The following is a 14,264-nucleotide window of genomic DNA, read 5'->3' as shown; positions in this document are numbered from 1 at the left end:
TTCATTTTTGAGTACTCGCTGAAAAGCAAAGGCTTTATGCCCATTTTTGGAACTGGGAAATACACGCGAAAAATACTAAAAAAGATACAGCCTAAGATATTGAAAATTTAGAAAGAATATAGTAAAAATTAAGAATATTCAATGTGATTGACAAAGAAGAAAGCGAAATTGCAAGAAAAGCTATACACAAAAACCAAAAACTTTCCTTCATTTTAGCGCGACAAATTATAATTAGCCGAGATGAAAGACAAACAAATGACTAGTAGATATGTCAGATTGACGTCATTATTGAACTTTCTCTTGTCAATATTACTATCAAAGTCGAGGATACTTTTTTTTATCATCTTATATTGCTTTTTATTAAATACTGATATATTGATTAAGAAAAGGGGAAAATATTGAAATGGTGGTAAGAGTTGACTTTTTTGACTAATCTGTTTATTTTCGCGGTTGTAGATCATTATGGCTGACCTCAGCGACGAGCGAGCGCATTCACTCATTGAATATAATATGAAATGGTCTTTAACAATAGATTTACAACGAACAATCAAATATCTATAAATCATCCCATCCGAAAATCATTTCCGATGCCTTCCTCGACAAACTACCAACCCACCCACTACTGCTACTCTTCACTCTCTTATTCTCCCTCTCAGTCTCCGCACTAGCCTCTCCTGTTCTCTTCGAGCCATCTCCGGCACCGCCTCCTCCAGCCATAAATCGACTGGCAAGACCTCTAATAGTCACCGAATGCGCCATTCCTCGCCGCTCTTTTTCTCGAAATATCCCTTCCGCGCCACGAACTTGTAGTTTGCGTCCCCCTGCCCGACCACCCGGCGTCGTCGAACTACTACCATTCGCCGCCGCCGCCGCAGTCGTAGACGAAAATCCGACCGGCATAGACGTCGTACGTGTCATGCCGTTCAGATTTGAAGACGACGGCGTCGCTGGTGAAAACAGTCTTGCTGAATTGTCGGCCACCGGCGCGCGCTTGCGTGAGATCGTGCTCGCGTATGACGAGGTCTCGCCTTCGCTATTAGCGTTCAACACCGAGCTTAATCCAGATCGCGCACTGCTGCGCTTCATTCCCGTCGCCGATGAAGTATTATTATTACTCGTAGTCTGCGGCACAGCCACGCATCCTAAAATATAGTCACTTTGACCACCCAGCATGTGCCCATTCTCCATCAACGCGCGATTGGCAGCCATCGGTGTAGTATACGTGATCTTTAACCAATTCTTACCTGTCTCAACAGGTGCCGGCGGTAAACTTTTATCGACATCGGCATCCTCGGTAGACAAATGCTCGAGAATCCGGCCAAATTTAGAAAAATGCGAAACAACTGCATGCGTAAGCTCGGGTGGGAATCCGAAAACCATAACGCTCGATGGCTGCTGATCTTCCGATAATGACTGTGACTGCTGAGAAGACTTTCCTGGAGCCGGAGACGCCGGCTCAGACATTTCGACCGCGTTAGAAACCGTGTTTAGGGGCATTTGAAACGCGAATGGCGACGCGGCGCCCGAATCGTAAATCGATTCTACCGGCGGCAAATCATCGGCAATATCTGCCCCAGGCGTACCAGCAGCGGCAGAAGACGCGGCCGCAGTAGTCGACGCAGCTACGCTCGACCGTAAATGATGCGGTTTCGGAGTTCCAAATGACTGCCCTCCAAATTTCTTGCTCGCCGACGACGCGCTCGCTAGTGGGGAATTCAATCTACTTGATGTCTTTTGCAAGGGGGTCGGCGGAGTCGCAAGCGGTGAAGCAAGCGGTGAAGCACTACCCGCAAATGAGCCTCCCGGCGAAAAATATCCCGACTGGCTTCCGCTCATATGCTGCATCTGCTGCTGCGCAGCGTTTTTCTGTCGCATGTGAGTGATGTGGCTCGGAACAAATCGGCGACCTGAGTCGGCGCCTGACATCCAGGATGGGGAAGCAGGAATCGGGCGCACGGGAGAAGATGTCAAGTATTCGACTGTTGATTGCGGGACGTTGGGATTATATTGCGGCTGCTGTTGTGATCGAATGGATTGCAGTTGCTGCTGCTGTAGTTGCTGAGAAGGAGTACTCGCGCCACGAAGATCAAACACTGATTGGGAAGATGCCAGACTTTTACCGAATGGCGACGCCTGCGATTGTCCGAAGATTGGCTGTTGCTGCTGCTGCTGCTGCTGCTGTGCCCCACCAAATCCATTCGTCGTGCTCGGGCTGAAAATACTCGGCGACTGCGTAGTATTTCCAAAAATGCTAGGTGATTGTTGTGCCGTATTCAAATTACTCGCAGCAGCTTGATTTCCAAAAGAAAACCCGCTGCTCGATGTAGCCGGTCTTTTTGCACTAGGCGGCTGACTGAATAAACTTCCTGAAGACGTATTCGCTGCTCCCCCAAAGAGACTTGTCGGTTGATTAGTGACTGGAACAGCGGCACCTAATTGCGGTGTAGAAGGCGGAGCCGCGGTATTTGATGATGGAGTATTGTTGAGCGAGAAATTGAAGGATGAATTGTTGTTATCGCTATTGTTTGTTGTTGTTGTTGCTGCTGCTGAATTGAACGAAAAAGGCGAGGCGCCACTTGGCTGCGTCGCGGCACCAAACATGCTGCTATGTTATTTTCTTAATATAATTTCTCTATAGATGATTAATGAAGGGAATGTGGTCGATGAGAGAGGATTGAGAGGACAAAGTGCTTGATTTGTTCGTCGAGAAGAGAAAAGACCAGTAAAAGAGTTGCGGCTCAGTTGACTAATTGTTGTGTAAAATTAGTGCGCAGATGCACTTTGTACGTACTAAAAGTGCACGAATACTATGCACACATATGCGACCGACGTTTATTATCTATTAAGTGTCACCATCAGATATAAGGATATAGAAGATAGAGACAATAAAATAATGTTGTAATCAGGCCCTTCTACAAGACAACGGCAACAAGCAATGCAGCACGCGCTTCCTTGATAACATATCGCACGTCTATGGCTCACGGATGGAGATCCCACAAGAAAACGGCTAGCGTGTCGACTCGGAGGCGTTTTCTGAATGTTAGCGGCGCCAGATCTCACCTGATAAAGAACAATCTACAGAAAGTGAAAAGGCAGTATAATGAATATAACAAAGAAAAGTACACAAATAAGATCTATTAACGACGCGCATACGTTTAGAGTGTATGTGCTTTGTAGACAGAAAGAAGAGAAATAACAAGACAGGTACGGCGCAGATCAGTTGGTGCATCCCCACAGTTGACAAAAAGAAATAATGATAATAATAATAATAATAATACAGCAACACAGTCCTCAAAAGCCAATCATCCGGATAAACCCAGCGAGAAGTGTACCTTGTCCAAAAGGAGGAATCTGTTTCGTCGGCTTACCGTTCACCGTCTGTCGTTGTCTCTCATCTCTTCACATCAACGGTCGCGGCTCACTCAATTTCTGCATGGCGCCTTTTGATGTTAGCGACCGAGCTGCCGTTTATAGAACGTACGAAGGACTGTATCGGGCTCAAAGTTTATCCTCTGCAAACCATCCCTTGGGAACTAATCCGTGCATTAGCTAAGCATTATCATAAGCACCGATGTGCAAATTAATTCAGAGAGCGACAACAGCAACTCAAGTAGCTAAATAACAAAATAAGAAAATAAAAATAATCATAAAGACGCCGGACCTTCAACTATCTGATACCCTTCTCCATTAACGCCATCTAGCAAACAAAAATCGTAGTCACATATCCCTCCCTGGCTGACTTCCTCACCCTCTTCTAAAGATCCGAAGTCCCGAAAGTACTCCTCATCCTCGCAATCGTCCGCGACATTGCGTTCGAGAATTAGGTAATCGGACCCAGAAGGCGCGTTAGCCTGCTCATCCAATTCAAGCTCAGACGCCATCATCAACTCGTCTCCATCATCATCGTCACAGTCTACCTCGGCGCGGTCAGTAGGCGGCGTAGGCCATCCGCCAGGATGGAAACTTCGCGGTATCCGTCCGTCATCGCATAAGAGCTGTGCCTGTGACTGATAGACGGAAGAAGAATTCGTCACGGTGCTAGAAGAGAGGGCGGGAAATGTTCCTGGCATTGACGATGACGACGAACCACCGGTTGTTATTGTTGACCATAGTCTGTTTTCATCTGTATTTGATATTTTGAACGATGAGCGTCTTCGTTTTGCTTCATTAGCTTCATTTGCTTCATTTGATTCATTTGATTCATTATTCTTGTGTATGATTTCTCGATCTTGAGCTGTAGAGTCTCGAGGTTGCTTTCTGCGGCGGCGGACGTTGCAAGGATTACGCAACGAACTAATATTTTTGATTCGCGACCACGGATCAGCAGAAGAAGCCAGTTTCTGATAACCGTCTATGTCCACTATTGAAGGCACCTCAACTTGCTCATCATCAATCATTTTGTCCGCATACTCGTCCTCATCACTACCATCACTATCTCGATCGAATATCGTACACTCTTTTCGCCTCACGCCACCTTGCTGAAGTAAATCAAAGTCAGATAAAGGCGGAACAATGTGAATTGCCGGAGATAGTGCTCTGCTGCTACTGCTGACGGAACTATTCGACACCGCACATGCGTACTCGCTGTCGGAACTGATGCTGTTATTGTTGTTGCTGTTGCTGTTGATGTCGTTATGCGCATGACATGCGGAGGAATTAGCGCTCAATGGACGCTTCATTGTGCGATGCTGTCACGACTGCCCAGCAAGCAAAATCATCTAATGTGTCATGTGTAAACAGAGCCAATTGTAGCTGGTTCAGAGAAGGGATACAATAGAGAATGGAGTAGCACACGGCGTAAGCAGAGAGATGGAGCAGCCAAATCGAAACATGGCTTAGCTAAAACTTTAAACAAAAGCGATGGCGGGTTAGGGTAGTGCCTGTTTCTGCTGCAATTACAAAGCAGAGGACGACTTATGCTGGCTGAACAAGGGGACAATATCAGAGCCAGACATTGATAGTAACAAAAAGACTGAATATAACAAATAATGAATACAAAGATAGATAGCGCAGCCGCTGCACGCAAGCTGCTGAGATAAAGAGGTTGGCCTAGACGACAAAGCGGCTGTGCGCAAATCGAACTCTTTGTACTCTTGCTGCTAGAGCTATGAGTAAACTGCGAAATAAGCCGTCGAATGAGCTATTATCAGCTACTGAATCTACATGAATTATCTGTAGATTAGCACTATGTATATATCTTAAGTCTGACATACCAAAAGCAGGTTTATGGCATTTGCATACTGTAGTGACGCATGACCCTGATCTACCGAGGAACGGCCCACAGAGCCGCAGAGCCACATTGCTACACAGCCATACACGTCATCGCGCCACGGGGGCACTTCTATAAACTGACCTTTCTCCACCCGCTCCGTCTTTTTTCCTCACCACATCTTGGACCTACTCTGCAATGCCGGACCTTTACTCCTATACTCCGCCTTGGTCAGTTATAGACTCCCTTGCAGGTGACTTCAGTTCACGTACTCAGCTGCGACTGCAGTACTTCCAACGCAAAGCTGCGCTGGAAGCCAGCGCCGGTCTGCACGACATAGACCCTTCCCGCCGCAAGTCCGCCTCAGCTCCTACTTCCCCGGTGGAATCTGCCACTTCAGAGAAATCCATAGACTCTGCTATTTCTGCTCCAGCAGCAGCAGCTTTTCATGAAGACAATAAGGATACTGACGAAATCTACCATCCTCTTGTCGACGTCTACGATTTTCCCACAAGCTACCTCATTCAAGCCTCCATCCCAGGCGTACTTGTCTCTGACATTGTGGTGGACTTTGACAACCGAGCTTCTGTGTTAATCATTGCCGGCACGGTTCGCCGCCATGCCGTAAACTGCGGCTTTGATCTATCTTCGCCACTCGCCACTCATGCGCGTATCGTGTCGCAGAGGCAGGTCGGCCGCTTCGAGCGTTCAATCAAGTTGCTCAAAAACGTCAAAGTATTTGCGAGTGAAGCAAGAGCAAAGTGCAAAGATGGCGTGCTTGAGGTCGTTGTGCCCAAGATCAATGAGTCAGAGAGTGAAAAATATCGTGACTGCGAGCACGTCGACGCAAGTGAAACGGCCGATGAATTCGAGGCTGAGTAAATCTTGGCTATTACAGACTACATCATGTTTTGTAGTCTTTTGAGAGATGTAAATATTTTCATTTTATTGTATTTATTTGTATATATTTGTATTTATTTGTATTTATTTGTATTTGTATTTATTTTTTAGATTACCATTTTCATTTTTGGAGTTTTCTTATATAGCAAGCATTTTTTATTTTCACTTGATCTGTATTATTCTTACTCATTTCTCTCTGGTCTTATATAAATATAGCCACACAGATCCATAAGCACTAGAAAGAATTAGAAGCACGACGCGTGTTCATTCGCCTCCAAAAGATCACGCGCCAGGAAATCAAACCAAAAACTCGTAGTCACGTGTGAATTTAATCTGAAATAGAATATTGTTTAATGAATTCTATACTGGGACTAGCACGGTTTTTATTCTGAGCCCGTGCGTTTGTTGCGGGTGCGGCGAGGCTTTTGTTTACCTTCATTTGTGGGACTTTGCACGATTACCCTTATTGAGAGTTGTTTTATACATCTTTGCGATTTTCTGTTATCTCTTGCAGTCTATCTGTATCTTTTTTTGGTCTATTAGCGCTTGAATAGCTGGACAGACAGAAATGGCATCATCTTCTCCTGCCAAAGAGCAAGTTGCCGACACAAACATCTCGGATTTTCTTAAGCGTCTTGAAGATTTGAAACTGCAATCGTACGTACAATGTCTACTTATTCAAAAATACCTTAGCTAATGAATTTCTTCATAAGGGATGTCGAAGACTATGACAGGTCGAAGAAACTTGAGGAAGAGATTGAGGAAGCTAGACGACAGAGACTCGCACGTAGAGCAGGTACCCACCCATTTTTATTTTATCTCAGTCTGATTCTCTTTTGCTAATCTGTATAAAACAATATAGCCCGCTCTCGATCGACATCTCCCGACAAGGCACTGCCCGCATCACCTTCAGCATCGGCGCAACGTCTACTCGAGCCCGATGCCTCACCTTCGCCATCACCTCGACGAGCCAAAGTTCAGAATTCGTTACGATCGCCGCCAAAGCTACTGTACGATCAGCCGCCGGTATTGAAGCAGAGCTCTGATGTTTTGTCTAAGCGGGAATTGTCTCCCGTGACAAATAAACTGGACTGCCCGACACCTGAAGCAAATAGCACTCCTTTACCAGCAAAGCAGTCGGACAGTCCATTGATATCTCATAGTATTGAGCGCTCAAGCACGCTTAAAGAACGCCTTGCCAGAGCCGGTGCCACCAACAGGCCCGCGAGCTCGCCGTCCACTCCATCGCGATATGCTATTGGCAGAGATGTTGATAAGCCAAATGCCGACACGACTGACGAGCGCGAAGAAGAGCGTCTATCCAAATTTCTGCGATCACCATCTATTCGTACGCCCACAAAAACTTCTACTAACTCTCATCCGACTACGCCGTCGAGTAATTCCAGAAATAACGGAAGTTATACTCCGTTGTTTCCTTCGCCTTCTGTCGTAAGTTTTGTTCTCAGTTTGTCTATTCGATTTGGAGTACTAAGCTTTATTTTTATGTATAGGCTACTGCTCTCTCGAGATCGCCTTCGACATCTCCTGATCGTTCCTCACAATTTCGCTCCAACCGCCTGTCTGGCATCGGTACTTTTGCATCCTCCGATTTCTATAGCGGCAACGGGCCCTCGCCAGCCGAGTTTGAAAGCGGTAGCTACCTTTCGCAAATAAAGCATCAGCGAACTAATTCGACTCTTTCCAACATTTCGCAAATATCGATTGAAAGCGGTGACTCGGTAAGCGCTGGCTCGTCGCGGTCGGCATCGCCTGCGCGGCCAAAGAGTCCGACAAGAGGTGGCTTTGTACAGAGTGCAATGTTGAAGCGCGAAGGAAGTACTCTCTCGAAGCGGCTCTCAATTGTAAACTTGAGACCGGCGCCAGTGGTGTTAGCCTCGCCAAAGGCTGCCACGGAATCTACTGTGGGGAGCCCTAAAGCTTCTGATGAACATTTAGTCGCCGAGCAAATTGTCGAAGAGGCAGAGGAAGAAGACAAAGAAGAGCCCAGAGCAAAACCGCTTGCAAGTTCCACTACGACCCCGCGAATGCAGGCCATGTCGTCGCCGTTGCAATCGCCGACATTGTCTCCTTCACCCTTGCGCATGCGCACAAAGCTGCATCGAACATCGAGTAGTTTGTCGATCACTCGCTCGGCGGCCGACCGATTCCGTGCTAAAGATCTAGATCTGGTGGCGCGGCATGATGAAGAGAGCAGGAACAATACTAGTTTATCGCAGTACACTGAGTCTACCTTCAAGCCTTCAAAGACATATCGGTCGTTGACTGACTTCAACGATCAAGACGATGAGAGTCCAAGATGTCTTGGTGGCGTGCTTGGTGCGCTGAATAATGAGCAGCCTACGCGGCGAGTAAGTAACTCGACGCCATCTCCCGATAAAGAAAACACGACGACAGTGAACGCCTCACCGCCCAAGTCGCCCAGTAGAACAAATACCTTGATGCTTTCGAGGTCAGGATCGCGGTCACCGGCAGGCAAGCGATACGCGGGACAAAGCGGAGGAGGAGTGAAGACTTCGAGTTGGTTAGAGAGTGCACTGATGAAAAGCACGGAGAAGAATGGGAACGTGACTCGGAGTCCACGAGCGGTTACGAGACGAGACGAGTGATATTTTTCTTTTTTTTTTTTTTTTTTTACGATTTTTAAATCGAATTGATGATGTTGACGCGAGGCAAAGACATTCCTTAATTTTGTGAGAAATTATTTTTTCTTAATTTTGTTATACTTTCATTTTTTGCATTATATTTTGAGTATTGAGACTGTAGGGCTTTGGAGGCATGAATTAATTAGAAATTATTGCAACATAGAAGCAGAGAAAAAAAGAGACGAGTAATATTCATTCAGAATAAAAGCCAGCCGCACAGGAGCTATGCCGAGGCGGTTTAAATAAGTTTTGGAGATCTCGTTGTAGATTTTCCAGGAATGGGAGTATTTTCTTTCATAAAAAATGAGATTTAGATTATATGTAGAAATTAGATCATAAGCGTGTAAGATTTATTTGACCCAGAAGTTGTTTCACTGCATGGTGTAGAGAGATAAGGTTGTGAGTACTGAGTTGAGCAGCAATCACTTCCCCGGCCGTCTTGCAATAGGACAAGATGAAGCACGATAGCGATGAGGAAAGTGTTGCCACTGATATCTTTGTACTAGTAAGAGGCTTTCTGATTCTGAAATTAGACAAATTTATGATCAGAGAGCGCGATGAGACAAGGCTGTTAAAACGCTTTCAAAATACTATAATTACAAGCATTGTCGAGAGTGAGAACAGTTGCTACACTACGCCTGTGAGTTATGATCGAATACAAACTCCAACTACAGATTCTCTCTACCGAGGCGAGCAGCTGCGCTTTGACTTGCTTCCAACATTACTGTCGTTATTCGGCGGGGAAAAGAGCTATAGGTGGCTATAAACTACCTTTATGTTTGAACGAGCGCCTGAAGAAGATATGGATAGCGCAATAACCTGTATCCTTCGCGCTTAGCTTGACCTACAATGATCTGCTGTCTGTTACTTAAACACCGTATATATGAATGTAAAGAAGGCAATCCAGGCATGACTCTATGACACTATAGTCACTGACACCATACTCCAATACGCCACTTATACAATAACAATCACGCCAGCGTGTAGAGCATCAACAAAACTGCAGACATCTCAAGAATATGTAGATATAACGGCAGATCCAAAAAGAATGGACAAGTCCGGAATCGAACCGGAGACCTCTCGCATGCGAAGCGAGCGCGATAACCAACTACACTACATGCCCTAACCTAAAACTTTGTCCAAAATTTGCCCAGTCAGACGCTGGTAAAAAATATGCATCACGTAATCAGTACACACATGATTACTATTCTATCAGCCCAAAGCGGGCTATTCTGGGTCTGCGAATGGACGAGCAAATTTTGCGCGGCACTCGAACTAGGACCACGACCACGAAGAAGGTTGAGCAGTTGAGCTAGTAACGCCGCTTGTAGCTCTAGAGATAGGACCATTTCCTGAGCGTATTACTTTTGTATATGCTGGCTTCCAGAGAATGTACGAGTCAGGTTGTATTGAAAATCTGTTGTATTTCACTTGAACTTGCTGAGTCAGGCATGAGGAAAGCCGGAAAGCTCTGCCGGAGACAGTAAGCGAACACGCGCGACGCCACGTCGATCAGGGCCGCAGAAGGGCACGTGTCTTTTTAGGTATGTCTGACGCAGAACAGCATCGAGTGCGAGGAAGTTGCGTGCTGTGTGCTAAATAGATAAAATATGATGTTAATACTGATAGTGCAGAAAGCAGTCTATTGTGCATCGTCCAGATGTGTACTTGCAGCAGCTATTTCTGGCGGAGAGGTGGCCAAGAGCCTGAGCCAAAGAAAGGCTGTCGGAAAATAGAAGATCCAGACATTCGTCTTCGGGTGGCTAATGCGTGGCTAATGCATGGCTAATGAGTGGCTGAGGTCTTCTTCTGTGGCAATTGGCTCCGGTTCCGGCCATCCACAACCGAATGCCGTGGAAAAAAATGGTCAAATTGCGGTTGGACGTTAATTTGATAGAGACAGATTTTGTTAAGAGGTATATGTTTATTGCCTGTTGTCAGCTTGGTTGCGTGGCGGAAGAGGCGCGGGTTTAGCACGGCATCGCGCCTAATTGCTCAATATCAGATATTTGGCGACTGATGACCCACTCGTTTGCTCCGGGCGTCCTATATATCAACTGCTACTCCGCTATTCTCTGCTGCCTCGCTCAACAATAGACTTGCGATGCCAACCCCAGTGGCGCGTTCTTCGGACTTTCGGCCATTCTCAAAAGCTTAAAGGTTAAAGTTATTACTGATTGTTTACTAAGCAGTCTCTACGCAGCCCTCCGTCGTCCTGTGCTGGGTGGGTTTGCCCTTCTCTTTTTCTCTGATTCTGCGCCCTGTCTGCCCTCGCCACTTCTCGTACTCTATCCCCAGCATGTGGCAAGCACCGCATAACACAGCCGGACCGGTGCCTGCCACGGCCAACGACCCAGCCCGTGCTATTGTGCCTCCAAAACGCAGAACAACCCGCGTTGTCGCCTGCGCAGAGTGCCATCGTCGCAAGCAAAAGGTGTCTATGCGTCCCTTTTCTCTCCTTTGCCTTCTATGCTCTCCGGTTCATATCATCTAACTTGTCTTCTTTTTCTTCCCTTTATAGTGCGACCGCCAGCTACCTTGCAGCCAGTGTATCGGCCGTAAAGTGCAGCCCCTCTGCCACTATGCAAACCCATCCCGCAAGCGTGCCTCAACAACCTCCTCAGCAGCCACGACGCCGCTCCAGCAACCCCAGCAACTCCTCAGCAACGGCAGCAACGCAAACCTTGCACCCACACCGCAGCAATCCTACTCTCTCCAGTCGGCTGCCTACTCCCATATCGACAGTCACCTAGGCTCTGCAGCTCTTGCCGCGCCGTCTTCTTCCGTTTCCCCGCTCTACTCGCCCAACGACATCGTAACGCCGTGCTTTGCTGCTGCTGCTGCAGGAAACGCCACCAGCGTCGGCGCCCCTCGATCTGTTCCTATGCCACTCGCATCCCCTGCTGTCTACCCCGTGCCATTTGACTCGCAACAGCAGCAGCAGCAACAGCAGCAGCAGCAGCAGCAGCAGCAGCAGCAGCAGCAACAGCAGCAGCATCAACAACATCAACAGCCGCAGGATCCGCAGTTCGCATACCAATCCAGCAGTAGTACAAGTAGTGAGGAATTCACCGATGATGACGACCATTCAGACAACGACATCCTCGATGATGGCGATTTCGCTGATGTCGCTGATCGACTTGGTTTTGCTGACGACTCGCACATTCGTCAGGATCTCGCTGAGCTACTTTTATACACCAAATCGCGCGAGAACAAGATTGCTCGTGCTGAAAGCAGTGGCACAGACGGACCTGTTATCCAGTGCGAGAAGGATCGCGTACTCGCTACTTTTGCGCTACGGTGCATGCCTACTCTGCAGTTTGCCGATACTCTTGTCAAGAACTATTACGAAAACGCAGATTTTTACAAGGTTGTCAATCGGTATGCTTTGGTCGATGAAATGGATGAATGGTGGAATAAAATTATAGACAAGTCTAGTGTGCGTTCTATTGAAATTGCCGCTAAGGTCTTCCGCATAATGTCCATCTCGCTCTACTTCCTGCCGGAGTCGACTCGCGAGCACCTTCAGCAGCAGAAGAGCAATGTCGCGCAACTCATTCATGAATTCGATGCATCGGCGACGGCTCTCTCTGACATGCTACCAGACTCAATTGCCAAAGTCGTTGAGCACCTTCTTCGCAGTGATTTTCTAAAGTATGAAGGCCGCATCAAGGATAGTTGGTACACGATTGCCACAACAATTCGCATAGCTCAGCAGATCAACCTCCACATCGAGGAACCCAACTCTCCACCGTCTTACACTCGCGAACTTAAACGTCGTATTTGGATGACTGTCTATTTCTGGGACCGCTGCATGTCCGTCGCGCTTTCGCGGCCGTATATGATTCCAAATTCGTCCTGCCGTACGCCTCTCCCGCTGGATCTCCCGGACGAGAACCTTTATCCGACAATCTCTGCTGCTCAGCTGGGTCAGTACCAAAACTGCTCGCTGACTCCGTTTACTCGAAATATATACTTTGCTCATGTCGCGGCCATCGCGTCACATATGGAAGACGACCCATCTCGCTGTGCGCGTGAGCTCTCGGAATTTTCCACTTCGCTGCCGTCCCATTTCCGCGTCAAGAATCCGGACACTAGTTTGGATGAGCAGTTTCCGTTCTTGCCCGGAGACCGATTGATATTGGCGCAGTCGATTTATGTTTTGGTGTTGGCTGTCTATCGCCGAGGAGCGCCACTGCGCAACCCAACTGCCTTGTGTCTCGAGCTGCTCAATGCTAGTGATCAGTCGTTGCGTCTTTCCATGCCTCACAAGTACCGTGACTTCTTGCCTGTGTTTGTCATTCTTGAAACTTCTGTTTTACTCTGTCGATGCCTAATGCGAGAGTTTAAGATGAGACCAGATATCGCCGAACGCGGGTACTTGATTACTGTCGACGAGACTGACAATGACATCATCTTTCTTGGAGATACTTTACGTGAGCCTGTTACTGCGATTGAATGTTGCAAGGCTGTTGAGCGTAATGTGCGCTGGATGAAGGAAATGAGAAAGAATAATTCCATGGCCGTACAGTCTTACAAGATGCTGCGTGATCTCTGCTCGACCATACAGACTGAGATGAGAGCAATTATTAGCAAACATGAAGCATCTCGAATGAACACGCAGAACGCAAATGTTGTTGACAAGCAGATTCATCATCATCAGCAACAGCAGGCGACTCCTCTTGACCCATGCGCAAGCCGTCAATTACAGCAGCTAGACGATATCCAACGCAAGTTTGACCATTTTCTCCAGCAAGGTGACGGCAACCAAGCCATTGCTGGCAGTCAGCAAGGTCTTTCATCATCAATCTCGCTGTCTCCAGCGACAGCATCCCAAGTGACTTCCATCTCACCATTAAACGTGACACCGACGTACATTGAAGATAGTGCTAGCGGAGCCTCGTCGCATGCGACTAGTATTCATGATTTTGCGCTACTCGAGCCGCCGACTTCTTCGTCTTCTGCCGGCATATCAGACATTTCTATCACGGCTTCCTCGTCAGATGCTGCTAGCGCTCCCTCATTCTTTTCCGATGAGTTGTCGCTTGATTGGTTGCAGTGCCGTGACGGCAGTGAAGAACGTCAGCATTTTGCTGCTGCTGCTTACACCGAAGCCGAAAACATGTATACTACTATGCCAGTTCCTGAGGTTCGATATACTCAAATTGAATCTAAGTTACCTCTGCATTGACAAAAGTGCAGCAAAGTAATTTGCTTTTTTTATTTTTTCATGCTGTTTCGGTTTTTTCTAACTGTATATTGGGGTATTTGTGTTTTTAGTTTTTTGCAAGTTGATATGTTACTGATTAGGGCTGGAGTACCTTTTTTTATTTTTTTGGAGTTATTGTTTTTTTTTTTTTTTGATTATCTTGAAATCTGTCTGGTACTGCAAATTGTGTATGTTATTGTATGTTGTATATTTTAGATTATTTTCGCGGTTTCGTAAGCGGGTCATGTATATACAATCTATATATTCGCATTCAAAATTGTGA

General features: G+C 46.8%; 6 protein-coding genes and 1 non-coding gene across 7 annotated transcripts; 3 read left to right on the top strand and 4 right to left on the bottom strand.

Annotated features, from left to right (window-relative positions):
• Window positions 1-421: 421 nt before the first annotated feature.
• On the bottom strand, window positions 422-2,247 carry V2V93DRAFT_376809 (Nup53/35/40-type RNA recognition motif-domain-containing protein). Its single transcript, XM_066911838.1, has one exon. The coding sequence runs from the start codon at window positions 1,924-1,926 to the stop codon at window positions 556-558; it is 1,371 nt and encodes a 456-aa protein (XP_066762925.1). The 5' UTR covers window positions 1,927-2,247; the 3' UTR covers window positions 422-555.
• A 616-nt stretch (window positions 2,248-2,863) lies between these two features.
• Window positions 2,864-3,285, bottom strand: V2V93DRAFT_376808 (uncharacterized protein). The gene has a single exon (XM_066911837.1). It carries the CDS (start codon window positions 3,227-3,229, stop codon window positions 3,041-3,043), a length of 189 nt encoding a protein of 62 aa, XP_066762924.1. The 5' UTR covers window positions 3,230-3,285; the 3' UTR covers window positions 2,864-3,040.
• Window positions 3,286-3,598: 313 nt separating this feature from the next.
• V2V93DRAFT_141366 (uncharacterized protein) lies at window positions 3,599-5,112 on the bottom strand. Its single transcript, XM_066906840.1, has one exon. The coding sequence runs from the start codon at window positions 4,677-4,679 to the stop codon at window positions 3,645-3,647; it is 1,035 nt and encodes a 344-aa protein (XP_066762923.1). The 5' UTR covers window positions 4,680-5,112; the 3' UTR covers window positions 3,599-3,644.
• Window positions 5,113-5,380: 268 nt separating this feature from the next.
• Window positions 5,381-6,355, top strand: V2V93DRAFT_141359 (uncharacterized protein). Its single transcript, XM_066906839.1, has one exon. The coding sequence runs from the start codon at window positions 5,408-5,410 to the stop codon at window positions 6,089-6,091; it is 684 nt and encodes a 227-aa protein (XP_066762922.1). The 5' UTR covers window positions 5,381-5,407; the 3' UTR covers window positions 6,092-6,355.
• A 322-nt stretch (window positions 6,356-6,677) lies between these two features.
• Window positions 6,678-9,054, top strand: V2V93DRAFT_396001 (uncharacterized protein; the record flags this gene model as incomplete). Its single annotated transcript, XM_066912526.1, has 4 exons — window positions 6,678-6,766; window positions 6,823-6,905; window positions 6,972-7,558; window positions 7,621-9,054. The coding sequence occupies 4 exons, from the start codon at window positions 6,678-6,680 to the stop codon at window positions 8,734-8,736; spliced, it is 1,875 nt and encodes a 624-aa protein (XP_066762921.1). The 3' UTR covers window positions 8,737-9,054.
• Window positions 9,055-9,821: 767 nt separating this feature from the next.
• Window positions 9,822-9,895, bottom strand: V2V93DRAFT_t70. Its single transcript has one exon. It is a non-coding gene; the product is annotated as a tRNA-Ala (tRNA).
• Window positions 9,896-10,627: 732 nt separating this feature from the next.
• V2V93DRAFT_376799 (fungal-specific transcription factor domain-containing protein) lies at window positions 10,628-14,258 on the top strand. The gene is made up of 2 exons (XM_066911836.1): window positions 10,628-11,206; window positions 11,294-14,258. Exons 1-2 carry the CDS (start codon window positions 11,072-11,074, stop codon window positions 13,961-13,963), a joined length of 2,805 nt encoding a protein of 934 aa, XP_066762920.1. The 5' UTR covers window positions 10,628-11,071; the 3' UTR covers window positions 13,964-14,258.
• Window positions 14,259-14,264: the final 6 nt, after the last annotated feature.

Source organism: Kockiozyma suomiensis, assembly GCF_038497685.1.
Source record: "Kockiozyma suomiensis strain NRRL Y-17356 unplaced genomic scaffold V2V93scaffold_22, whole genome shotgun sequence".
In the NCBI taxonomy this organism is placed as follows: Eukaryota; Fungi; Ascomycota; class Lipomycetes; order Lipomycetales; family Lipomycetaceae; genus Kockiozyma; species Kockiozyma suomiensis.
Note: the sequence above shows the minus strand (reverse complement) of the source record. Positions and strands in the feature narration are given on the sequence as shown.